This window comes from Cervus canadensis, chromosome 9, assembly GCF_019320065.1.
Source record: "Cervus canadensis isolate Bull #8, Minnesota chromosome 9, ASM1932006v1, whole genome shotgun sequence".
Classification (NCBI taxonomy): domain Eukaryota; kingdom Metazoa; phylum Chordata; class Mammalia; order Artiodactyla; family Cervidae; genus Cervus; species Cervus canadensis.
Genome location: NC_057394.1, coordinates 69013711 through 69025168, shown reverse-complemented (window position 1 = coordinate 69025168; position 11458 = coordinate 69013711). Strand labels below are relative to the sequence as shown.

Sequence of the window (11458 nt, the reverse complement as noted above, 5' to 3'; positions counted from 1 at the left end):
GAAAAATGCTCTTGAAGTGGCATTAGAAAAAAAAGGGACTTGTGACTCCACCTCCTTATTTTAAGTCCATGGAGAGAGTTTGAGAGAGAGGGCTTTCTTTGCAGAAGAGTTGGATTTCAATTCAAACAGGAGTTGCTATCGAGAATATCATTGAAGTTTGCAAATCATGTAGTAAGATTTAGGATGGAGGAAGGGAGTCAGAAGTCCAGAGAATTTTTGTGGGGGGGGGGAGTTTAAATTTTGAATAGTAAGGTGATGAATTCAGCTGGGTCCTGGTGGTTTGGTGAGCAATCAGGAAACTGAGAATTCAGCTGCTTTCTCTGGGGAGCAAATACAGTAATCTGATATTAAGTGGCAAGCTTGCAAGCCTTTTAAGTCTTGTCTAGTGAGCTGAAGTGGGCACCAGCTACTCTTCATTGCTCAAGTAGTGAAGACCATGTGGATGGTTATAAGGAAAGGCGCTCTGGAGGTTTGGGGCCATGTTGCTGCAGAATACTGATTAGCTTAAACTTCCTGTGTTCACTTTTGCCTCTAAATAGTAACTGTATAAGGCAGAGGTTAGAAAAAAGCAGAAAACTAAAAGTTTTTTTAAACTTTAATTCCCCCGCCCCAGGCAAAAATTGTACAGATTTTGTAAATACTGTGAATGTTTCACATTGAAATACACCATATATATGGCAAAGCTTAAGAACCACATCACATTGTTAATTTCTAAGAGTCAAGGAGATCAGTTGTGATTTGCTACAGTCTTGTTTCTTTGACATTTTCTTTACTGTGTGCTTTGAAATTGGCTCTCATCTTTCTTTTTTCCTTATTTTTAGTTTCTGAAGCCACTAATGATTCGACAATGGATGATGTGGTTGAAAATCATGTTGCAGACCAACTTTCATCAGATATTACACCAAATGCTATGGAAGCTGAATTTTCAGGATCTTCTCCAGCCAACTTACTGGAACGACCAACCAATCATACAGAGGCTCTCGGTCACGACCACTTAGGAACTAATGATCTCACTGTTGGTGGATTTTTAGAAAATCACGAGGAGCCCAGAGATAAAGAACAATGTCCTGAAGAGAATACACCAGCATCTTCACTCAACAAAGGAAAGAAATTGATGCATTGCAGAAGCCATGAAGAGGTCAACACTGAACTAAAAGCACAAATAATGAAAGAGATCCGAAAGCCAGGAAGAAGTATGTATAATTAGAGACAGACATCAGATTCGATTTTTGTATGTGCTCTAAGAAAAAAGTCAAATTAACTAAAGCATAGATCCGATTTTAGATCAGTCTTGAGAACAACATATCAGCTATATTAAGATCCCATTCTTTATTCAGTCAACACTTACCGAGTATCTGCTATATCCAAAGTACTGTGTCAGGTGTGGTAAGTAAGGAGGGGTAAGAGTGGAGGAGGGAAACACACAGATAAAAGTTACGCATGGAAAAAAAAAAAAAAGTTACGCATGGTTCCTCTGTGACAGGAACTGACAGTCTTGAACATTCTGCCAACCAGCAACTGGAATTTTAAGGCAACAGAAAAAACCCCCAAAAATGACTTCATATCTGTAAAGTTCTTGGCACAGTACCTACCCACCATCTTAACTTTTAAGATTTTTAAACTATAATAGTGACAGGGAGGCGTTTAGGCCAAAAAACTAAAATTATGAAGCTGCCTGTTATATGAGTAGAGAAGAACTTTGTGAGATAAAGTTTAAATATTCTTATTGATATTCATTCATTCAGAAGATTGGACAGATCACCTGCTATGATGGTGCCCATGGGTGGTCCAGAAGTGGGTAAGACTCAGTACTGGTCATTTTAGGAGCTTATAGTCCTTGACAGAGGACTATTAAGTTTTTATGTGAAAACTTGAAATAGAGAACTGTAAGTTTTATGAAAACTTGAAGTTGAGACGGCACGCTTGTTTATTTTTTTCCTCTATTTTATTCACCCCCTATGTTAGCTGTAATTTAGAGTTTGTTATAAGGTTGGATTTTCGTAAAGGCCACTTCTTATTTTTCAGTGGCACTACCAAAAAGCTGTTTACTCGTTCTTCTAAGCTGTATGTTTGACACATACATGAGTTCCCTAATGAGAACTTTTACCAAGAAAAGGCAGTGTCTGACAAGTTATTTTATCTTTGTTGATGTCTGATGAAATACATGTATTATAAAATCTCTAATGAACGGTGAAATTTTTAGGTAAACTATTTTTGGTTTTGTTTTAGTATATCTTGATGTGTAGTAAACTAATAGAAAAATATTGAATAAGTGTGCAAAGTAACACCACTTTTCTTTTTGCTTCTCTTATTTTAAGAATATGAAAGAATCTTCACTTTACTGAAGCATGTGCAAGGCAGTTTACAAACAAGACTAATATTTTTACAAAATGTCATTAAAGAAGCATCAAGGTAAGTAATCTGTTATACATTATCGTATGATGAAATGAGTCCCCAGTTTCTATAGTTGGTATTTTAACAGTATCTACTTTATACTTGTGTTGTTATGCATGTATATGACAGACCAATGTGTAAATAAGTAATTCTCTCTTGTTTTTGGTTTATTTAAAGTTAAGGTAACTTAAAAAATAGCCACACACAAATTGTTTAGAAATCATGAACCCTTTCTCTACACATGACAGGTACTGGCATAATTCTCATTTATCCTCCTCTGTGGCTTCTTGATGTCTTTGTATTTTACAGTCTTTCATTTTTCTCTGTATATTTGAACTACAGTTAATATTAGTGATTAAAAGTAACTGTGAAAGGCAATATTTGAATGCAGGAGTTCACTTGTACGTGGGAAAACATGTAATTAAGGGACGAGAGCTGGACAAATGAGCCTTATTCTGATTGCTTCAGTAGCCCAAGATTATGTACTTTAGTACAAGGAATGTGGATCAAGATTATAAACGGTGACCACAAAGTGCAATTAACTGGAAAGCATAGTTGTATGAGTTTAGTGAGTAAAAAAGCGTTTTTTAAATTTCTCCTTTAAGACTTTTTAGAATTCTAGTATTATAAGAAAACTTAAGGTTTATCTCATCTGACCTTCCAAGATACCGACCCTTTAATTATGCACCCCACCAGTTTCTTCCATGCTTCGTGTAAAGGTTTTTATTTTTTTAAGTAAAGCCTTAATCCTTTTTTTTTTCCCCCCTCTATGAGTGGCTAGAACATGGGCCACTTTGAAGTTTCAAGATAAGGCCATAACTTTTCATATTACTGATTTTGAATATTTAACCTGTTCTGCTCTTTATATAACATTCTGTCAACTCAAACTTCATCATAGATTTAGCTGTATTCCTGGTGCCTGAATTCTATTTCTGTTACCTTTTAGAGAGTTGTATAATATTATGGTGGTTAGTTGTTATTAGTTTACAAGTAGAGAGGAAGTAGGCGTCGACTGGGCCATGTTTTTGGAGAGCCTAAAAAGCATCTGCATACTCCTGTACACACTTCTGTACAAAAGCAATTTTAGTCTACTACATTTGTTACTGAAAAAGTTTAAAATTTCACTTGAACTTTTAACTGTTTGCTGTATCCTATAGTGCTGATGTCTGATTGTCCTTAGCTTGTTGCTGGTTTTCAAATTGTAATAGTAGAACATCACAGTTTAAATGTGACTGCCCAAATTTCATTTCTTCCATTTTATGGGGATTATATTTGTATTTTATTAATATTCCTTTCAACAGTGAACTTTCATAGAGCATAAGAACCTACTGGAGTCATTGCTTTGGGAACCCAGATTCCTGGAATGTTTATAAATAAGCCTTGTATTTATTAGGTTCCCCCCCCCCCAGTTTTCTTTTTTATTGTGGAAGAGATAACCTCTTATCCATTGTACCTAGGCCTGGATTGTTTGTTTTAGAAACACACTATAATACTGTCCTGATAAAATAATTTGCTAAGAGATTTTATATATCATAAAGTTGTTGATTTTTCATTTTCATTTCACTTTGAAAAATCTTCTCAAGGCAGTTTTTCTCTTTAAAAAAAATTATACTGATATGTAACTTTGTTAAAAAGAAATTGAGAGTGCTATTATACTTATTTCTTCATACAGGTTTAAAAAAAGAATGCTAATAGAACAACTGGAGAACTTCTTGGATGAAATTCATCGAAGAGCCAATCAGATCAACCATATTAATAGCAATTAAAAGAAAAGAGAATGTGGCCACTTATTTCACTACCTTCTCCAAATACAAAGTAAATACAAGACTGTTGTGATCTTGAATTCATTTTTTGACATGCATTGTTGGCTTTTTGAAATACTAAGAGCAAGTCTACAGATCCTTTTTCCATCATTTTACAGTGACCTTTTCTTCATTTTGGTTTATTTTTGTAATGTGAAAAGTATCACTCTAAAAAAACATTTTTATTTAACAAACTAAAAATATTCCTCCAAATCTCTTGCTTGTCATTGACTCTTGCGTGTCAATTTCCCTCAGGTTCTATTTTCTTAAACCAACCTTCAAAATTGTCACCTCTGTTAAGGTTGAACTTTGCCAAAAAAATAAAAAAGAAGTTACTTTGTAATTTTTGGGGAAAAAAAGCACATACATTAAAACTAGGCAATGTTTTGTATATACAGTTATTTTGGATATATTATTGTAAGTTGTACAAATGTATTTTGAAGAATATTTAAGAAAAGCACTTTTGTTATTCCATCAATAAATGCTCTATTTTACTCCTGTGTGGTTTAGGAAATAATCACATTTAAAGTAATCATTTAAAACCATCTTAAGATAATGGAATTTTAAAGGCATTGCTTTTTAGCATTGGAAAAATACACCACTTGAAGTTCACATTTGTTAAACCTAACTGTAATGACATGTTACATAATCTGCATTGTCTTTTTACTCTGTTCTTAGATTTTGTTGGCCACTCCGACACACTCCGTTTCTGCCTAGACAATGGAAACGTATCTGTAGATAGGCAGACTCTTTAAAGCTGTTTCAAAAGCAGACACCTTTGAACTCAATTGGTTTCCTTACTTCCTTTCCTTCAACCCCTCTCTTTTCCTTTCTCACCAGGACTGTGGCTGGCACTAAGGTGAAGCTGTCAGGGAGTTGTAACTTTGGGGGGACACCACATACTCTGAAATGTGTAGCATTTAGCAGCTTGATGCCATGCTTGCAGAAGTCCCACAACAGCCTGGGGGCTCCAGGGGATCTCTGTTCTGCTCTGCTGTTACACTTAAACTGTCCATTTCCTTTAGAAGGTAAATGGAAAGGAAACACATTTTAAATGACTTTGTCCATTCTGCATTCTTCCTGAGTTGTCCAGGATAAAGAAAAGTCAACGCTATTCACTGTCCACCCTCAGTCCACCGTGGCCTCACGTGTCCTTATTGAGGACTGTGAGCCTGTGGCCTGACTCGCTCACCATTCATAGGTCACTGCTGTGCCTTGTAGTGCTTTGGGGATAATGAGTAGAAAAGAAGGCTAAAATACATTTAGGTTAAGAGAGGGCAAAATAAACTTATAAAATTATGGTAAAATGGAAGTATTTTTAGGTTCATAATATTTGAAAAACACATACCCTTATCTTTGTACACTTTAGCAGAACATTTTTAAAATTTCAGGGGTATAGGAAATTGTAATTTTTGAAGAAAAGCATAGATAAAAGTGGAGAACATGCTTGAGCTCTGTTAATTCAGTGTAGGGGGTTCAAAACTCTCCCAATACTGAAGACAAATGCTGTCAAGAAAAAAACATAATGTAGTTACATAGTATTTTCATATGCAGTTCTTTAAACATTTTTTTAAACTCTTAAAAAATACCTCTAAGCAGGATATCACTTAGTAAATGGAATTGTTAAGGTATTAATAGCTAGCTGCAGTAACATGGCTAAATTCAACATGAGATACACAAAATCCAGAATATATTGTCTGCTTTTAAATTATATATGTTTAGATTCTGAGATTAACAGAAGAGATTACAAGTCATTCAGATAAAAGTTAATATTTAACAAGAATATTTAGTAAAGCAACTCAGTCTGTTCCAATATTTGGCCACTTTTCCTTATCAGAATGTTCTTACTTGGATTTCACAGGTTGATCATGAGGTGATCCTTTAGACCCTTGATCTTTAGTATATTTCAGGGTATGAACCCTAGAGGGAGTTGGGAAGAAGCATTTGTTCTGTCTCGTCTTGTCCTTAATTTCTCTGCCACCACACGCTACACTCTTACCCCAAAATCTAGTCACAAGCTTTGAAACCCATCAAAATTGAAGCTTAATATTCCATTTCTTGCAGGGCTTTTTTATTTTTTTGTTTTTACAGATTAAGAAACTGGGGATGTTAGTTAAATTACTGAACTACTACAGCGAAGGGGAAGGGGGAGTACATTGAGGGGAATATCATGTCTTTTAGGTCCTTTAGATCACTGGATGGCTGGCTGGACAAGTGATGTTCTCCAACAGTTTAATCTTGAGGTTAAGATTATTTTCGGTAATGTTCTTACATGTGTCCCATTTGTCAACCGACTGAGTCATGTTTTGCCCTTGTCAGTAAGCTTCGTCAGTTTGGTGCACTGAAGGCTGAGGCTCATTTCTGTCCTTTGAATCACCCCGTCACTAGGAGAGCAGCCACTCTGCCTTGTGTGATGCGAGCGGGTACCTCCCAGGGGGAGAGGCAGAGAAACTCATAGGGACTGTTGCGGATCATGGAACTGGCGTTGGACTATATTTTCATTCTGTTTACTAAGGCAGTTCTGAAGACTCTTTTATCACAGAAACAGGGATGTGTCCTTTACTAGTTAGTTCAAAGATTTTACATCATTTTATGCAGTTGAATTCCAGAAGAGAAACTGTTCTCTCTTAACTCTTGTCAACCTTTATTGGCTGTGAGCTTTTGACAATGACCCTTCTGTTCAGGTTTAGTCCAATCTCTTGTTTCTTGAGGGAGTAGAACCTGTCGTTCTTCATCTTAACTGTTTTTGACCTGTATCCTTTCTAAGAGAGGACTCTCTGTTACCTATTCCAAGTGATAAGTGACATTTTCACCTAATCAGTCTGAGGTTGGGATGATCATGGTGAAATACTATGAGGATGTATTCTGTCGATGGACTTTTCTCTCCCCTAAATACTGCGAGGATATATTCTGTTGATGGACTTTCTCTCCCCCAATAATCCCTTAATAGATAATTCCCTAGTGAATGATTATCTTCATCCTTTTTGTCACAAGTGTCTTTGCTTTCTAGCACAAATTACAGCAGTATGCAAATGATTCTCAGATAAAATGATGTTGACAGTATTTCCTTAACGATTTGTGTAAAACCTATGCATAATTTTCATTATTCTAACTTGACTTTTTTTCTCTCCATAAATAAAAATAATGCCTGATGTTTAGTTAAAGTAGATCCACTTTTGCTTGATTTTGTTAGTCCTGGTCCACCCTATTTATTTTTAACACATTGTTTAGACTTGCCAACAACTCTTTACTGAGAATCTCTCTTTTTTCCCCAGGCTGATAAGTAATTGCCAGAGAGGGTGGGGCAACATTAAGAGGAATCATTTGATTACTTTATTCACTGTTGTCGAGACTTCAAGGACTTCTGCTTGTCCATCTGAGGTGCTAAAGGCTCTGCCTGTACCATACCATCTTTGGATTAAGATGAGGTTGTATGGTAGGCCAAGGCCTAGGGCAAATATTTGATTTCTGTGTAATTTCAACAAGCTTGAGAAAGATCAACAGAAAAGCTAGAAACGCAGGTGCATTCCCTAGGATACTGGGGGTGCTGAGAGTACCAGGGGATGACTTGGACACTCGTGGCCTGAATGAACTCTTTCATCCTACAAGGCCAAGAAAGGTCAGCAACAATGGGGAAAAAAGATATATCATTTATTTTACTTTCATGATTTTTTTTAAGTCCTCCCCAGAAGTAGAAACTTAAATTTTTAAAGACCTACATCAGTCATAAATAAGCTGAGAGTAACAGAAGGCAGAAAAGCCACAGAGGATATTAGTCTCCGCAGTAGTTATGAAATATTCCCCTTTCTCAGGATATATGACATAGCAACTGGGGCGCTTTGGGAGCACTACAGAAACCAGCTAAAAGGAGTGCTTGTTTTAGGCTGGGGTGGGCAAATGAGCCCTTGTTGCTGGCGAGGTGCTGATAAATATTTACATGAATCCTATCAAAAAATAGTAATACCTGTGTTCGGTTCTCTCAGGAAAAAGATGAACGGCCGATCTGCTTTAAAAATAGGAATCCGAGACCTTTTCAGTAACAACAGAGCTGCAGAAAAGATCAACAGTAGAATCCCATTGTATTTTCTCTTCATTTGAGGAAAGTCACTATTATAATTGGATACAAAGTCACTTGATTTTTGAAGAAATAAAAGCATCCTAATGATACAGCATTGTTTTAGTGTTATGATGGGGTGCAAATGGGAAAATTAAAGAGAAAAGATAGCACTTGGCCAACACTGTGTCCTATTCTCAGAATATTTCATGGAATAAATTCCTTCCTGAAGGTAATTTTCAGAATGACTATTCCTTATTTATGGGGTCATGGTGCAGATCCTTTTCAAAATGGCTCTTTTTCTCTCATCATTTTCAAGAACTTGATTCTGTTAACTTTTTTTTTTAAATGCTCTTATCACACCTGGACATGGGGTTTTAGTGGGAAGGCTTAGAAGTGTGAAGGCTGAACTGGATGAGTCTAACAAAGGGGGAGATATAGGCCCCAGCATTCCTGAGTGTTGCTGATACCCAGTCCTCTTAGGCACATACCTGTGGCTGCAGATGCCTTAGTTCCTTCCTCTGAAACCTCGATCTTGGCTTTGTGGATCGCTTCAGAAACATAAAAGCCATCTTGGCCTAAGCAGAGGAAACAGAAAGGGGATTATTTGCATTTTGTGAGTGCACTTTTATGTGAGTACATTTTTAAAGAACAGGCTTAGTTATAGTCTTGCATGCTGCTTACTGTGGAAATAGAGATTTGGGAAATTTTAAGGTGCAATATTTTATGCAACTTTCAAAGCCTCAAATTTGGTTAAGTGTCTAATAAAGTGCTAGTTGCTCAGTCATGTCCAACTCAACTGCGGTCCCATGGACTGTAGCCTGCCAGAATTCTCTGTCCATAGAATTCTCCAGGCAAGAATACTGGAGTGGGTTGCCATTCCCCTCTCCAGGGGATCTCCCCAACCCAGGGACTGAACCTGGGTCTCCTACATTGCAGGCAGATACATTACTGTCTGAGCCCCATCTAATAAATAATCCCACTCAATATCCAGGGCTGTATCCCCATTTTTTCAAGTTAATTTTCAACCTAATTTCTAGTTACTGTTGAAATCTTTAGTATTTTTAAAATTTTGGTGTATAAGAATTGCCAGAATATGTGTTAAAATGCAAGCTCCAGAGCCCAGGAATCTGCATATTCAGCGAGCTTCTGAGATGACTTCCTTTGAATGCCTTCTTGGGCTGCATTTTAAGAGCCACTTTTAAATGACAGACAGAGGTTTGTACTATGGGCTTTAAAAGGCAATGTATTAAAAATATCTCATGCCATGTGACTGCATTCTGTATACTGAGCATATCAGTTATGCAATTACCTTGCCTCATGGGCTACAATCTGCAAAGAAAACAAGAGGTGAGAACTATAATAGTTGTATGCCAACAATTTCAAAGGCATTATAAGCTTAGCAAACAGGAATTTGAGTGGTAACGTTAGAGGAATGGACAGGTTTTTTATAATTTAGCCATCCATCATGTTGAAACAGTTCGCTTGGTACTTGATGATACAAAGAATGAAAGTAAGAATCTTGAGAATGCGAAGAAACTAGAAATCCTCTGAGGCCACACGCTTGACCAGAGGTCCTGTTGGGCAGATGCAGGTGTTCTGACAGCAGATACTGTGCCCATTCCCACCCCACCCTTCCACACGGATGCCACCACCTTGCAAAAGTGTATTCTAGTCAATTCTAGCATGCCCTGGAAAGGAAGCATGTGTCAGGAGTCTTAAACATCGTGATGGACATGCTGTATTCTGAGGAGGCTTCTCTGTTTTATCTTAGACTAAATTGTTTTTGATTTCTCATATACAATATGAGGGGATGGTGAATGAATGTTGTGAGAGAGGACGACCAGCAGAGTACAGGATATGGGGCATTTCATCTGTCTTGTAAATTAGGGAATTGTGAGTTGGCTATGTGTTTGCTGTAAGGAACAGGTCTTTTTCAGTGCCAGTGAAGGGGACCAGACAAGGGCCAGAGGGAGAGAAAAATCAATGCAAACATTCACTTGGCATCACTCATCCTAACACCAGTGCAGAATCTGATTGGTTTTAGCAGTTGGTCTTTTTCAGTAGCATTTTTTAGAAAATCTATGGTCAATAACTAGCCTGTCTGGCTAACTCACTGAGCAAACTGAAATGTGGGACCCAGATTAGAACTGTGTGTATAAGGAATGGTTAATGGTCATGAGAAGGTTTTACTAATCTGTGGCTTCACTACTATCTAGCGTGGCATCCAAATATTTAATGAAATGAGCAGAGGTTCTCTATCAGCTAGAATATAGTTGAATACGTTTGTGTTAGAGTCCAGGTGCCCTGGCAGACTGTGAGAAATGGTGCCAACTGGTTGGTATGAGTGAGTTTTTCAGTAGATGGACGTGGCTATTTCAGTTTCTTGAAACTGCAACTGAGGAGCTTTTTTCTCCATCCTATTAGAGGAGTGGCACAAGTGACATTTACATGTTTGCACAGACACAGGCTTAGACCCATAGCCTGGCATGCCTCGGCATCCTCGTCTCCTATACATTTAATCTCTGGTAAGAGTTAACATTTCAGAAGACCAGCATTTGTCATCAAAACAAGGATTCAGGAGTCATCTGTGGGTTATGTTTTTCTTCTTGCTTGATCTTGTATTGCAGATCCTAATTTGCTTACTTCTGTTAAGTGGCTCTGGATATGTTATGCAACTAATGAACTCAGCCTAGAGGATCCTCCTGGCTTTGGGCTTATTCTCTCTTGCAGTGTTGGCAACTATCTAATGCCATTGAGGGCCATTCAACCTGTTTCCCCAAAATTTGTTCCCAAGGTTGTTTATAGGTGCTATTCTATATAAAGGGTTCCATGAGTAATAACATGGGAAATGCAAATTGAACAGGCTTGTGCTTTTAACAGTAGACTTCTTAGAGTTGCTCATCTGTTAATGTTCATGGTGTTCATGGCTCTACAGGAGCATTGTCATATGTAGTGTTTAACCATGGAACGACTCACATGATCTCCTGTCCCCAAATTTACCAGATTAGCATTCTACAGAACCTACTTTGGGACACTAGCTGCCTTCCCCTCAATAAACCCACTCATATTACATTTCAATTATCCAAAGCAAATGAATAAACTCTTCTTCCATAACATCTTCTGTGTTTCCATCTGAACCTTCCTTTTTAGATTGTGAGCTCCTAGAAAACAGAAGCTGTATTATTCATTCTAAATATTTGTTACC

At 37.3% G+C, this 11458-nt stretch overlaps 2 protein-coding genes across 6 annotated transcripts in view; one reads left to right on the top strand and one right to left on the bottom strand.

Moving 5' to 3' along the window:
- INTS6 (integrator complex subunit 6) overlaps positions 1-4690 on the top strand; it is a 78968-nt gene extending 74278 nt beyond the window's left edge. For all 4 annotated transcript variants that reach the window (XM_043477434.1, XM_043477435.1, XM_043477433.1 and 1 more), the window contains 3 exons: positions 822-1193; positions 2319-2412; positions 4067-4690. In XM_043477434.1, coding sequence (XP_043333369.1) covers positions 822-1193; positions 2319-2412; positions 4067-4160 — 560 coding nt within the window. In that variant the 3' untranslated portion in view covers positions 4161-4690. The remainder of the gene's footprint in view (positions 1-821; positions 1194-2318; positions 2413-4066) is intronic.
- Positions 4691-5427: 737 nt separating this feature from the next.
- Positions 5428-11458, bottom strand: part of SERPINE3 (serpin family E member 3) — a 31464-nt gene continuing 25433 nt past the window's right edge. The window contains exons 7-9 of one of the 2 annotated variants that reach the window (XM_043477437.1): positions 8742-8828; positions 8161-8244; positions 5428-5702 (exon numbers count right to left, since the gene is read on the bottom strand). In XM_043477437.1, coding sequence (XP_043333372.1) covers positions 5659-5702; positions 8161-8244; positions 8742-8828 — 215 coding nt within the window. In that variant the 3' untranslated portion in view covers positions 5428-5658. The remainder of the gene's footprint in view (positions 5703-8160; positions 8245-8741; positions 8829-11458) is intronic. The other variant, XM_043477438.1, reaches the window with a different exon arrangement.